At 40.1% G+C, this 15,178-nt stretch overlaps 2 protein-coding genes across 4 annotated transcripts in view; one reads left to right on the forward strand and one right to left on the reverse strand.

Annotated features, from left to right (window-relative positions):
- LOC142068284 (zinc finger MYM-type protein 1-like) overlaps window positions 1-4,326 on the forward strand; it is a 29,027-nt gene extending 24,701 nt beyond the window's left edge. For both annotated transcript variants that reach the window (XR_012664364.1, XM_075117910.1), the window contains exon 2: window positions 2,220-4,326. The gene's annotated coding sequence lies outside the window, so the exon portion shown is untranslated. The remainder of the gene's footprint in view (window positions 1-2,219) is intronic.
- Window positions 1-15,178, reverse strand: part of GALNT3 (polypeptide N-acetylgalactosaminyltransferase 3) — a 50,455-nt gene that overhangs the window by 15,859 nt on the left and 19,418 nt on the right. For both annotated transcript variants that reach the window (XM_048869926.2, XM_075117909.1), the window contains exons 2-4: window positions 6,827-7,438; window positions 1,917-2,089; window positions 49-198 (exon numbers count right to left, since the gene is read on the reverse strand). In XM_048869926.2, coding sequence (XP_048725883.1) covers window positions 49-198; window positions 1,917-2,089; window positions 6,827-7,341 — 838 coding nt within the window. In that variant the 5' untranslated portion in view covers window positions 7,342-7,438. The remainder of the gene's footprint in view (window positions 1-48; window positions 199-1,916; window positions 2,090-6,826; window positions 7,439-15,178) is intronic.

The raw sequence follows: 15,178 nt of genomic DNA on the forward strand, positions 1-15,178 counted from the left end.
TATTTTAACTACTACTATAGATCATACACATAGCACAGATGTACTTACAATGTGCATCCAAAAAAGTAAGCGTCTCTCCTGTTGCTACTGAAGCTCCTAATAATCGTGCTGTGATTAGACCTTTTCTTTCCTTTTGTCGGACTACCTTAACTATTTGAAATTGTTTCACGTATTCATCTAGTTTATCATGCAAGTATTCTGAAAAGACAAATCAACTTCAGAGTATTCAGTAGAAACCCATTGCCTGAAATTCCTTTGATTTTTTTTCTTTAACTGTCAATGATCAACTTTGCATGCTAGTATGTTAAAATACAAATTTTGAAAAGGTTAAATTCTGCTGAGTAGCCTATGATTAAACATATTTTTGGAATTTGAGGTTCATAAAATATGTATTTGAAGAGAAACCATCCCAATTCTTAAAGCTTTAAAAGATTAAAACAATAGGTACCATTTAGAGGAGTCTAAAATAAAATCAGTATTTTTGTCACAGGTAGACACAATAGTAATAAAATTGAATGCAGGCTATGTGATTATTAAGATTCTATAGTAGGCATCAAAAGCCAATGCAAGTGTATGCAAGTCCAAATAAAATACATTTTAAAGGATTTTGCAATGTGGAAGCAAGACTTTAAAAAAAAAAACAGAACAAAACTGAATTCACCTCTGGCAGGAGTGACTTCTACTAAAGAGCAGTTAAAAAGCAGTTCCTGTTGGTCATTACTGATTCTACTTTACAAAAAAATGATAAAAGCATTCACAGTGCAAGGGACATTTCCAATAGGCCTGCATTTTGCATTTGTATCACTTAAGCACTCAAAACCCTAATGTTGCAAGCAAACTGAGTAACTGTGCACCTAGCCACCCAAATTACATACACAAATACACGTAAGTGCAGGTTTTGCATGTACATATGGGTGCATGTGCACATCTTGCAGGCATAAACAATCAAGAGCTACAACGTTTACCTACAGTAGGAGCTCTAAATATACAGATGGGTGAAGACCTTTAAGAAGATTTATTTCCCTCTCAGGTTTAATTTTGCTTCTAAGTTTTTGTATCTTCTCACTTCCATATTAATATTAGTGGCCTTCTGCTTCTGAATGCACCTTATATCCAAATTTGTTGATATTCCCAAATACGCGGACTTGCAAACAACCATAGGTGCATTGATCTGAATGTGTGTTCTTTCAGAAGTCTGCCTCGGTATCTCAGTGTATGCAAGTTTGTAAAACTGGCTTTGTAATCATCCAAAGTATATCCACCTGTGATTATTTAGACAATTACCTAGAGCTCCACCTTTTAATACGCAATCATTTAGTACTTTTTTTTATTTTGTGGGAAAGAACGTTTCTTCTCATATTGTCCCTTATCTTCAAACACTTTAATGAGACCATTTACAGGCCTAAAGAGGGACACATGTATAAATGTTTGCAGATCATTGTAAACATTACCTATAATCATAGGTTAGTAGTAGGTTGCTTTATCCTAGGACTCCTTGTTCTACAAAGTGCAATATAACTTGGTTCCCCAAGGCTTACCATGGTCACTAATCACAGTGGCACTGTTACGCAATTTAAACTGTAAAAAAAACATTTAAAATATATAAACTTTGTGTTAGGGAGGTATAAACTTAGAACGTTGGGATGAATAGACAAGAAATCCATATTTGCCAAATAGAGTTAGAAAATAGAAGGTTTTTCTCCCTTCTGTTTTTATCTTGCATGAGAGTATTAAAACTAATTAAGTAAATTTAATTACACACACACACACACGTTTAGCAAAGAGATAACTGTCTCTCTCATTCTTTCTAACCATTAATGATGCAAAACATATCACTAACTGACTAATCACAGGTGTAATCTTAACATGGATTAATTAGAAAAGTAAGATTTAAAAAAAAAATTTTTTTTTCTTACCATCTACACTGGCATCATCCACCAAAATAACTTCTTTGAGGAGTATGGCAGGGGAAGTATACATCACACTGTGTACAGTTCTTAGCAGAGTAGACCATGCTTCATTGTGAAAAACTATTATGATACTTGTAGTAGGCAGTGATGGGCAACGTTTAAATTTTTGCTCAATACATCTAAAGATTAAAAGAAGTTTTAGACTTTATATAAAATTTAATATGAACTCTAATTCAGTCTTTAAAAAACCACCCTTTTTGTAACAGAGAAATTACTGACATTTTATTTTTTCCCTCTTATAATTTCTAGTTCCATAGGCGTTGGAGAATAAAGAAATGGAAAGTGTCATACAGCATCTCAAATAGAATTCTTGATGGCCAATTCTTAATACCTCATGAATATCTATTTGGGCAATGAAGTCACTTCTGATCCCAGGAATGTCAAGTTCCTTTGAAGTAGAGTCCAGTTTTCCTCTCGGATACAACCATATATCACCCATGGAAGACAATAGGAATTGTGCATGCAGGTTTTGGCTCATCCAGTTTCTACTAGGTATTATTATTACTTACTAATCACTGAAGTGAGCATTATAGATTTAAGGGGACATTCAATAAACTGGAAGGTGGCATATTCAAAGACAATACTTTCTGGAATGCAGTCACTCAGACTGTGGAAGTCATTGAGTCCAAGAGCTTAAAAGGGTATAGCATAATAAGAATATCCAGAGTTATAATAGTAAATACTGGAAGTGAAAGGAGAGGAAAAGTCAAATGTTTTGGAGGGAATTTACACTCTCCTTCATAACCAGGCTCTAACTACTAAGGATTAGGAGAAGACTTTCCTTGGGGGAATTGCTGGACTTCTGAACTACACAAACTACTGGTCTGAGCCAGTACAGCATTTCTATGCTCCTAAAAATTTGGGCTGTCTACATGACATTACGGACAAGATGTCTTAACAAGTCAACGCTAATATTAAAGTTCATGTGTATACTATCCAGAAAGAAACCATCTTCATCTAAAAGATATAGTTTCTTAACTCCTAATTTCAAAACAATACACCCACAAATAAAGCCACATAACAGTCAACATCTCAGCAACAAAACAAAAAAGAAAAACTTTTAATTTGGTCTTTTACCCGATAAAAATGTTTGTATTGAAAATAAGAATGGTCTGGGGCTGAAAATTACCAAACTGGAAGCTAGATATGGGTTCATTCCTGCCTGTGCCACTTATGTAGCCTGTATTTCAGCATCCCCATCTGTAAGTCTGCTTAGTTCATAGGGGAGATGAAGCTTAATGCATTGACATTTTAAAGTTCTTTAAGATACTTAAATGGAATTGTGTACAAGTGCAAAGCAGGAGCACAAGTCCCAGATCTGCTGGCCTACAACATTTGAGGGCTCAGTGTACCCAGCAGACAACTCCCAAGGATGTAAGGGAAGAAAAGATTATGTTGCATGGTTTACCCATGACTGGGAGGATTGAGGAGAAACAGGAGGAGAGGGCAGAAGCTACGTAACTTCTGGACAACGGAGAAGAGGAACTACAAAGAAAGGAAGCTGCAAAATCCTTTCATGCTCCAGTCTAAAAAAAAAAAACCCCAAAAATCAGTTCTACTACTACTTGCTTGAGAGGAAAGAAAGGTGGGTGGCAGCTATTTGGCAGCCAGGTGGAACAGCACAACTTCATTTTTGCCATGCATACACATCGCATCTGCATCTGAAAAAACATGCCTCAAAGACCATGTAAATAGAGGTCTTAAAACTTCATGAGAACAGATATAAACATTTCAGAATGGTTCACCAAGCAAGACAGAAAACAATTTAAAGCTTTATTTTTCCTGTGTTTAGTTATTACATATCAGCCAGATAATTCTTTTTGTTCTAAACACCAGCTGCTTCCCAATATGTATGCCATATAGATACTATAATTACCTATCAAGTAGGAGCATAAAGATTAGGTTCTTCCTGTATGTAAAAAAATGCAATCTCTTTGACTTTTGCCTTAGAGCTTTAATGTCTAGTTTAAAAAAAGGGGGGCGGGAGGGGTCATGGTTATTATAACTACCTCGACTAAGTCTTTTTTTTTTTTCCAACAAAAGGATTGGTCTTTAGAATTTTTTAACATTATGGCATTTCAAATATACTTCTTTGACTGCCAGTAAAAGTACCAACGTTTTCCATGAATTGTGTAACAATGATAAAGTGCACCAAGAAGTGGACTGAGATAACTAATTCATTTCACATAGGCTACTAGCCACTAATCAGTTGAGGACAGCTTTCAACTACTGTCATCTTGGGCATGATTATAACTAGTGACCCAAATGAGAAAGAATCCCTATCTTATTACCAATTCCCCAAACCCCTACAAATGTCATTTTATTTAAATAAATAAATAAATAAATATGCTTTTAATGATTAGTCATTTTTTCGATCACCAGCCCAGTGAAAGTGAGTGAGGGGGGTGGAGGGTTGGGGGGGGGGGCAGGGCCTCGGGTAAGGGGCATGGCAGCGGTGTTCGGTTTGGTGCAATTAGAAAGTTGGCAACCCTACCAACTACTGTTTCTCCACACAGCCTTGCCACTCCCAGTGCCCATTTAAGCAGAGAATAATACTTCTGTTGAATAGTACCAGTTCTTTTTAGTAGGTTTCAGAGGAACAGCCGTGTTAGTCTGTATGCGCAAAAAGAAAAGGAGTACTTGTGGCACCTTAGAGACTAACCAATTTATTTGAGCATGAGCTTTCGTGAGCTACAGCTCACTTCATCAGATGCATACCGTGGAAACTGCAGCAGACTTTATATATACACAGAGAATATGAAACAATACCTCCTCCCACCCCACTGTCCTGCATACCAGCATACCAGCAGGACAGTGGGGTGGGAGGAGGTATTGTTTCATATTCTCTGTGTATATATAAAGTCTGCTGCAGTTTCCACGGTATGCATCTGATGAAGTGAGCTGTAGCTCACGAAAGCTCATGCTCAAATAAATTGGTTAGTCTCTAAGGTGCCACAAGTACTCCTTTTCTTTTTAGTAGTTATGTGATGAACTCCTGTTCTCCGAGGACTGAGCTAACACCAAACTCACTCATTTATTTTGTAGATGAAGGTGGGCCCCTGGTCGTACATCTGAAAAAATAAATCAAGATTTTTGTTTCTCTTTGTGACGTATGTCACAAAATTGTTCTGAATCCCACTGCTAGATTCTATGTACTTCAATAGGGAGGTGTAAACATTTCATTTATGGATGTGGTGGTAATCCCTTGAGAGCATCTCAGAATGCCAGTTTGTTGCCCTGTCTGAACTTTAAAAACATCTTTGAGAAACTCTGCATTTGTTTTATTCATTTGTTTTCACTGAGGTTTAGGGTATAGAATTTGTTTCAAACAAAAATGGATGGCTAGTTGTTGGAGTTATTTCTATAATTATTTGAACCTCAGAGCTCTAGTGAGGCCTTTGCAGACTTTATAAACTTCTTAATATGTTTTGTGGAGTTTGTAAGAAAAACAAAACAAAAAAGCATAGATCTGATTCAAAGAAATTAGACGCTTTGCAGACAAATCCTCTGAAAGTTGTAATTTCTGGAAGCCAATCAGATTCTGCTCAAGGATATTAGAATTTTAAAGCTATGCTTCTTCCCGGATCTGCAAGCACTATTCAGAGCTTACAAGTTTAACAAGACTATCTCTGTGGACCTTGTAAACTGTGTACTTACTGTTTATTGTCTATAAAGTTTACAGCTTGTGAACACTATCAAGCTCTGAGCCAACAAGTAAGGCCTCTTCCAAAGTCAGACATGGACCTCTATATTTTGTAAACTTGTTTTTACCTATGACAGTGGTTCCCAACTCTGGTCCACCACTTGTTCAGGGAAAACCCCTGGCACACCAGGCTGGTTTGTTTACCTGCCGCGTCTGCAGGTTTGGCCGATCGCGGCTCCCTCTGGCCGCGGTTCGCTACTCCAGGCCAATTTGGGCTGCAGGAACAGCGGCCAGCACATCCCTCAGCACACACCACTTTCTGCAGCCTCAGTTGGCCTGGAGCAGCAAACCACGGCCAGTGGGAGCCGCGATTAGCCAAACCTGCGGACGCGGCAGGTAAACAAACCGGCCTGGCCCGCCAGAGGCTTTCCCTGAACAAGCAGTGGACCAGAGTTGAGAACCACTGGCCTATGGATTTTGTAAACTGCATGGGCATAACACAAATCTATGAGACCCATCACACCAATATTAATGGCTGAAGGAATTTAAAACCACTACAGACACGCTCAAGCAAAGAAGGTGTGTTCTAGAAGAGAAATAAGGGCTTGCTCAAGGAAAGTATGGGCTGTGCTGGCAAAACTTTTGCATGCCATAGGATTCCAGAGGAAACCTACGGAATTAAACCTACTATTCTTGCTCTCCTTTCAATGACCTCAAAACAGTCCTTGCTGCTTCTGCTGTATCATAAAATTTCTGCTTCTTTTATTAACACGTAATTTTCTTCACTTTTTTCCTATTAATTTTTTTTTAAAAAAAACTTAACGATATGAAAAGAATTTTTACTTATAAGTTTTAGTTTTCTTTTAAAAAATTGAGGAAGTTCCCAAAAAAGGTCATTAAGGGAGAATTAAGGTTAGAGGCATACATCATAAACAAAGAAACTCATTGGATTGTTACTTAATGTCTAAACACCGGATAACGAAGAAATGCAGACTAAGCCTTCCTAAAAAACTTTTCGTTTTGACTGTATCTCAACACAGCCGCCACTTGTAAATCAGAGATTTCCTATTCTATACCACAGACTGATGACATTACAAGACATCTGTTTGCAGTGTTAGGTGTATTTAAATGCTGCCCAAGTTGTTCTGAGAATATGCTATGTCTCTATATGTTAGATAAGTATGTTACTCTCAAAGTATGGATTTCAACATACTCAGGAGGTCGAGTGTCTGGTCCAAGATCCCGGTGCAAAGAAATTCTGTCACTTGCAAAAGCATTAAAACAGTGTTTTTCATCCCCACGCTCCTTCTCCTTCTCCTCTTCTGGGCTTAAATTGGTAGCTTTGAATGCTTTACCAGAAGCTCCAGGGGCATTGGGGTCCTGAAGAGGTCGCTCTAAGAAGGGTTTCAGTTCTGCTAGTGTATAATGTCCTTGCAAACAGTGTCTCACTCCAGGAATACTGGTTTGCCTAACAGGTGCTTTTATCTGCATTTTTGGCTTTGCACCTTTAATATTGTTCACAGCATTTAACATGAAACCGAGTACATCACTTTTCTTTCCCACAACTGGTCCAATCCCTGGTTCACGTTTAGCATGTTGAACACCTACTTCTCTTTGTAATAAAAACAAAAATACTAGAAAAACAAAAACAACAATGCTAAACTTCCAAAGCTTCCAGTGGGAAAATAGTTTCTTACACAATTGTCTTAGTATTCTTATGTGAGCCATTCTGGTATTAAAAGTTTATCACATCTATAAAAACCTCTGTTAAAGATGTTCTTTAGCATCAAACTGGTCACAATAATGTTTCTTGAAATGGAAACACCTGTAAATTAAAAAAAAAAGTATTAATATGTATGCAGTTAAATGTGCACTACAATGCAAAAGTACAAAACATGAAAAATCAATAGTAACTGATTTAACAAGGGGGCCACATTAAGGTTAGATAGGCAACCTTAATTCTGGCATTTCCTCACTTTTCAGTGTTCGACTTTGCAACCTTAATGTTCTCTTAATGTAGTATTTTGTATGTAGTTAGGAATATGTTGAAGGAATAATTCCATACCCTAGCCTGGGTAAAATTAAAGTGTGTGTTACTCCCCAATTCTCCCCCCCCCCCGCCATTTTACTCATTATTGTTTTATTTTATTTTCTTACACTAGACTGACACAGGTTTACTCCCACACTCCAAAACCATAAATCAATTCTGCCCCCTACCTCTTTGCAGAGGTCCTCTTTTCAGCTTGCAGTCTAGGACTGGGAAGCCAGTTGCTGTCCTCCTGGTAGTGCAGGAGGCCTAAAGCTTCCCAGATTCTCCTCCTCTGAACCTGAGCATTCTGTTCTCCAGCTCCTCCCTCTTGTTCTCAAAGGATCAGTGTCTTTTTTGTTCTTCCATCCCTCCTCCCCACCCCACGAAAAATATAGCAGCTTCGACAGTTCAAGTCTCCTTCTTGAGAAAGGAACAACAACTGGGCTGCTCTGCTCCCTGCCTTCCCTATATTTATTCTCTCTAGAGAGGGAACCAACAGCTTTCCTTGTCCCACTCAGACAAAATTTCCATTCCCCATAATCAAGTGGGTGAGCAGGTTTTTGAGGCCCTGGCATTAGAGGCCAAAAGATTCATACCAATAAGTTGGCTAAACTCAATATAGTGTTATTCACTGTTTAATGGGGAAAAAGGTGCTATTTTTTAAATAAGAAAATACACAGATTTTGGGACCCCTTGTTTCAACACTCAGTAAACTTCAGGTTAAACTAAGGATTCAAAAAGAGACCAGTGTAAAAAAGGTTCACATTTTCCCGCAATTGATGAGGTCAGAGGTTCTTAAACTGTGGTATATGGCTTGCAATCAGGTGGTACACAGGTGTGAACAGTGTGGGAGAGAGTCATAAAAATATTAGCTATTATGTAATCCTCTGCTTGTTTGTTTTGGTTATTGTCACTTACTAAAGTATAACTAGGAGTCAAGTCAGTCTTATGTTGTTTTGTGTGTCTGCTGAAGCCACAGTCAATAGCTTCAGAAAACTCACTCACCAGTATTTAATACAGATGTCAATTCATTTGGAATTTTACCTCTATCATGCTCTGATCAACAGACTGGTTTGGTAACCACAAGGGTTGGGAAGCCAAACAGGGAAAATGCAACAAAGAACTTTGGAATGATTTAAAATCTCAGCCCTGAAGTTGAGAGAGACATAAAGAGTCCATGACTGCTGGGGAGCAGACTGACAATCCACCCCCAATATTGGGGTGTCTGGGATAAGCTCTACGTAAGACAAATGTGTGCAGGCTGTTTGTTTTAGCCTTTTTCTCTGAATGCTATTTTGCTACTGATGTAAATAAATACTACTTTGTTTTGGAGAAGCTATTCTGAGTCATCGCATCATCTACTGCGTACAGCTCCTGAAAAAAAAATTGTACAAATGGCCAAACACAGTCAGGCATTTGGAGTAATTACAGTTGGTACATGGAGGTGCCAGAGCCTGGAGACCCAGTCTAAAAGCGAATTGTGGGATTCCACCCTGAGAGAAGTGCAGCACTGGGTCTATTGCTTCAAAAGTTCCCCATGGAGAGAAAGAGAAATGAGGAAAACAGCTCATTCTGTAACTGTGAGAAGAGAGCAGGATTTTTTTTTTTTAAAGACATGTCAAAATAAGGATCTATGATGACTACACCTAACTATAAAAGGTGGTATTTGGTGTATCAAGTACTTCTAAGTTTTAGAATTGCTTCAACTGGGACATCAGACCCATGTACCTGCCTTTAAACCACAAAATAAAAGACTAGTATAATTGTGCTACTTAACAATCTTATGTCTAACCTCTGAACTCTTCAAAAAACAAACATTAATTTCTTCTTCTAGGAAATACTATTAAACAAGTTATAACACCCAACAGTAAATGCCTGGACAAAGGGACATTTGACATCCCCTGAAAAGAGAACTTTGTGGGAGCAGATTATAGGAAAAAATGCCACTACATGTATAAATTATTTAGTGAAAAGTAGTTTCTAGAATTTTATACAACCACAAATGCTGATTGATATACCAAGAGATACCAGTAAAGAGTTTTTGTTGCGAGAGGGGAGTACAGTTGAAGGACATAGTTGTTGCACCTGTACTATTTCTGCCTCATTGCTGCTACTATCAGAAGCAAGGCAGAACCAATCAAGTTTTACGTATTGCTTATCGCATCCTACTACATCCTGTGGTATAGCATTAAGATAGCAAGCAGATAGGTTCCTCAGAAATACATCAAATAGATTAGATGGGAAGTACCATGCACTTCTAGAACAAAAGTCTTTTACAAATAACATAGAAATGATTTCACAGTTGTTTACAAGATATATTATAAAGTGGTGGTAAAGAGATAAGCCATATAGTTCTAAAGAATTAAGAATTTACGCAGGAAGGACTAGTTAAATACACACACACTTTACACATTTGAGAATAAATTTAAAACTATACTAATGGCTGTGGAAAGACCAAGAAGGGAATAAAAAGGGGCAACTTTGACCTGTTCTGATGACTAACAAAAGAAGAAAACAGTTTTAAAAGATAGATCAGAACTTAAGAACATAAGAACAGCTATACTGCATAAGACCAATGGTCCATCTAGCCCTGTATCTTGTCTTCCAACAGTGGACAGAGCCAGATGCATCAGAGGGCATGAACAGAACAGGGCAATCTCAAGTCCTGCTGTCCAATCCTAGCTTCTGGTAGCTGGAGGTTTAGGGACACCTGGATCCATGAGGTCATGTCCCCATCATAGCTAACAGCCATTGATGGACTTTCCTTCATGAATTTATTTAATTCTTTTTTGCACAAGTTATAATTTTGGCCTTCACAACATCCCATGACAACAAGTTCCACAAGTTGCCAGTATATTGTGTGAAGAAGTACTTCCTTTTGTTTTAAATCTGCTGCCTGTTAATTTCATCAAGTGAATCTCTAGTTCTTGTGTTACGTGAAGGGGTAAATAACACTTTGCTATTAACCCTCTCCATACCATTATGATATCTATCATATCTCATCAACTTTCTCTTGGTTGTTTAGAGTAATATTTAAAAGGAGACTGCATTTAGTAATTACTTAAATGCATACAATACTGGTAATTTGTGACTGACAATGCTGTTCAACTTGTTTTCTGTTACTACTAAGTAAATATCCTGGAATTATTTATTTAGGATTTAACAGAGGGGAGAGAGGAGTTAAGTAAGTAACTATGCTTATAAACGTGGCTGCTTTTTAGTGGCCTGAAATACATATGACATTTTTTTCAACTTATTTTCAGTAACTTTTAAAGTTTTTCTATGAAAAATTTTAATGAAAAAAGTACTTATTTTTAAAAACCCCTACGAGCCACACATAGTTGAAAAGCTGAACTAAGTGGTGATATAAAGGTGATCGATTTCTACCGGTGCCCAAAATGTCTGGCATCTTTAAATATAGATAATGGTTTGTGTAACTTTAAAACATTTTTCCTGGGTTTCCTATGGGGAAATTAGGAATGATCACAATTTTAAATTCAGGAAAAAGTTGATTAGATGTTAGAGTGGACTTTTTTGCATTTCATCTGGAGACCTAATCTTGTGAAGAGGGTCACAGTCTGTTTGGTGGCTTGTAACGTTGTTCGACATGTTGGTGCTTTTAGCAGGCAGTTGTCCATGTATGGGAATATCATGATTCAGTTTCTGTGGAGGCAGGCCGCAACCACTGCTAGTGCCTCTGAAAAAACTCAAGGGGCAGTGAATAGGCCGAAAGGAAGAACCTTGTATTGAAAATGTTTCTGTCCAATAGTAAATTGGAGAAATCTCCGATGCGAGGGATGGATCATTATATGAAAATATGCATCCTGGAGGTCAAGGGCCGAGAACCAATCCCCTCTTTCTAGTGCTGGAATTATGGTACCTAGTGTGACCATTTTGAAGGGCTGCGTCCTCACAAACTTGTTGAGTCACTGTAGATCGAGTAGGAGTCTCCACCTACCCAACTTTTTCTTCATGAGAAAATAGTGGGAATAAAATCCCCTCCCCTCGGTGTCTTGTTGGAACATGTTCTACTGCTTCTAGATGTATGAGGTGGATTACCTCCTCATGCAGTAGATGCTTGTGAGAGGGGTCCCTGAAGAGGGACGGGGAGGGAGGGTGGGTAGGGGGTTTGAAAAGAAAGGGGATGGAATAACCAGTTTGTATGATTTCTAGCACCTATCTGTCGGATGTGATGGTTTTCCAGATTGGATAAAATGAAACTAGGCGATATCCAAATGCTTGGGAGAGAGTAGATGTTTTCAGCACAGAAAGACATGGAGTTCTCAGGCCCTCGACTAAGACTTCAAATTTGATGCCTGGACACCGATGGCTGTGACGCAGCTGGAGGAGTAGGCTGTCTTCTCCTCGATGGCCTGTGTTTGCGACCCTGTGACACGTACTACCATTATTGCTGTGAATACAGAGTGTGGCAGTAGCGTTGAGGGGCATAGTAACTCCTCTGTCTTTTCTTGGGTCTAGGTGTAGAAATCCCCAGAGATCGGAGTGTCACCTGTGAAACTTTGAGCGTATGGAGATTCTCATCAGTCTTTGTGGCGAAGAGTTTGGGCCCCTCAAATGGTAAATCTTCAACCGTAGATTGCACTTCTCTAGGGAAGCCAGAGAGATGGAACTATGAGGCCCTTCCCATCACCATTGCGATCACCACTGATCTTGTAGCTGTGTCCGCAGAGCCCAGTGCACCTTGGAGGGCTGTTCTAGAGATGAGTTGTCCCTCTGCTACAAGTGCTGTAAATTGTTCTTTTTTATCTTCAGAAACAGTTAATAAATTCAGAAAACTTTGTGTAGTTATTGTAATCATACTTCGCCAGCAAGGCCTTATAATTGCCTATCCAGAGATGCAGTATAGCCAAGGACTAAGCCTTGTGGCCGAAAAGGTCAAGCCTTTTCTAGTCCTTATCATAAGGTGCGTTCTTGGGCTGCTGTTGTCTGCCATGTTCATGGACTGTGTCGACCACAAGTAAATGGGGTGCCGGATGGGAGAAGAGGAACTCTGTGCCCTTTGCTGGCACATATTTTTTCATCAGACCTTTTGCAGGTTGGAGGAGCAGTTGCAGGGGTCTGCCAAATAGTCTTGACAGGTTCCATTATCACATCGTTCATAGGTAAAGCGATTTTGGAAGAAGAGGATGTATTCAAAATGTCCACTACTTTGTGCTGTGTCATCTTGACCTCTTCCAGAGAGAGGTCCAGAGAATTCGCCACCCTTTTAAATAGGTTCTGTAATTGTTTGAAATCATCCCCCATATTAGGGAGAGGAGGAATGACCATGTCATCTGGGGAGAATGACAACAGGTGGATAGGTGGTGCCCCTTCCTGGTTTGAGGGCTCTTCCTCCTGTTCATCTCCTTCCCCTGCCGGTTCTGAAGGTCCAAGTACCGAATGTGCAGGTGATTGCTGTGTGCTTAGTCTGGATGTGGTAGGCAATTCCTGTTGTGTGGGGTATGTCGCGCATGGATTCCAGTATGCCTATTGGGGTGAAAGGGGCATAGGTGGGCCCCAAGGCTGGTCGTACTGTGGATGTCTGGGATCAGTATAATATGTCCCCTCAGGAGGTCCTGATTTGGGAGGCTCATGGTGGGCAGGAGATTTTGGAGGAGAATCTATTTGTCCTTCCTTGTCCTCCTCATTATTTCTCAAAAAGGGTGGAGCGGAGCATGATGGAGTTGCAAGGAGACTCGGTGCCAGGGTTATGTTGGTGCTGAGGTCACATCGGTGCAGAGAATGGGAGAGTCAGGTGTTGATCTGACTAAGAGATCTTTGAGCCATAGGAACTGCTGCAGTGTCTGCATGATCTGCACCGTAGGCATAAGCGTCAGTGCCAGGAGTTGTGGTGTATATGTCGGCACCAGAGCCTGTGCCAGTATGTGCACAAGGCGTGCAGTGGGGGTCGAAGAGTGAGCCACAGTCTGCAGCAGTGCCTCGCTGCTGTGTGCTAATTGTGACTCTGGCTGAGTCAGTGTCGAAGCATGGGGTTTCAATATCCCCTTAGTGCCTGTGTCCAAGCTGGCTCTTTTAGAGTCCTTAGCTCTTGTGGTACCAGCAGTGCCGGATGGTGCTATCATGGCTCCTGGCACTGTTGGTGTGATCTGTGCCAATGATGTTTGCCTGTTCGCAGAACAGCATTTCTTGGCTGATTCCTGTGTTGGGGACGTGGTTACTCACTTTTTAGACACTTTTTAAGGGGCAGGGGGTGATCATAAGCCTGGATGGAGGAGGGATCCTTGTCAGAAGCCATGGTTGGCGAGATCAGTCTGAGAGACTTCTCCATGAGAAGGAGTTTTAGTTGTAAGTTTTTAGCCTTTCTTGTTCGAGCAGTTAACTTGTGGCAATGAGGACACATCTGTGTTATGAGTGTTTCGCCTAGGCAGCAAACACACTGAGCAAGTTCGTCCAAAACTGGTACGGAGTGCCTGCAGGTGAGGCAACGTTTAAAGCTCGGGGAACCAGGCATTCCCGTCAGGAAAGGCTTTTGTCTCCACAGAGGCTGACTATTCTAAAAGGCCAACTGAAACATAGCTTCTAACAAGGAGAATAATTTAAAAGAAAAAAATCATTTTTTTTAAAATGTGGCGACGGGGACAAAGAGAAACTAATGAACTAATTATCCTAACTAAATAACGGTAGTAAATAGGCTAAAAGAACTAAGTAGCGAGGTGCTGCTAAGTGCACCGACTTGAAACCAAAGGTGCTAGAGAAAGAACTGAGGGGGGATTGGTTGCACAGCATCAGTTAACTGCCTGAAACAGCGCAAGATGGGGACCACACATGTGCAACCCAATCTGGCACTGCTATCACAAATTTCCGATTACTAGTGCAGAGGTGCACAAACACCTAAAGTGGAGCACCCAGAGGGACAGCATTCGAAGAAGAACTAGCCCTTTCTGTTTATGTACTCAGAGGCTAAATGGGCTGGTTCCACAATAAGGATACACATGCCATCTACTGCCCCAGCAAAGTTCAGGAATTCCACTGCTGCAAATCCATCCATTATTTCCTGTTCATTACCAAGATTCACAGTTCTATGAAGCAGGAAACGTTTAATGGCCTTGCATACTTGGATCATAACGGCCCCCTCTGTGGATTTTGCAACCCCAAAATGATTGCCCACTGACTGATAGCAATCCAGTGTTGCAAATTTCCAGAGCATGGTTGCCACTCATTTCTCCACTGTCAATGCAGCTCTCATTTTGTGTTCCCAGGCCAGAGGGTTAGGGCAAGCTCTGTACACAGCTACATACCTACTCTTTTGCATCCAAAAGTTTTCAAGCCACTGCTCCTCATTCCAAACCTGCACTATGATACTATCCCACCAATCAGTGCTCATTTCTCAGGCCCAGAAGTTGTGCTCCACTAGGTGGAGCTGTTCCATGAATGCCAGCAGCAACCTGGCAATTTTTTTCTGTTATGTCCATCAGCATTCGGTTATAGTGCTCAAATATGTCCACATCTTCCTCATCACTATCCTGATCATAGCAGTACTCCCTTAATATCTGCAAATACTCAGAATCATACATC

This window comes from Caretta caretta, chromosome 11 (genome assembly GCF_965140235.1).
Source record: "Caretta caretta isolate rCarCar2 chromosome 11, rCarCar1.hap1, whole genome shotgun sequence".
NCBI lineage: Eukaryota > Metazoa > Chordata > Testudines > Cheloniidae > Caretta > Caretta caretta.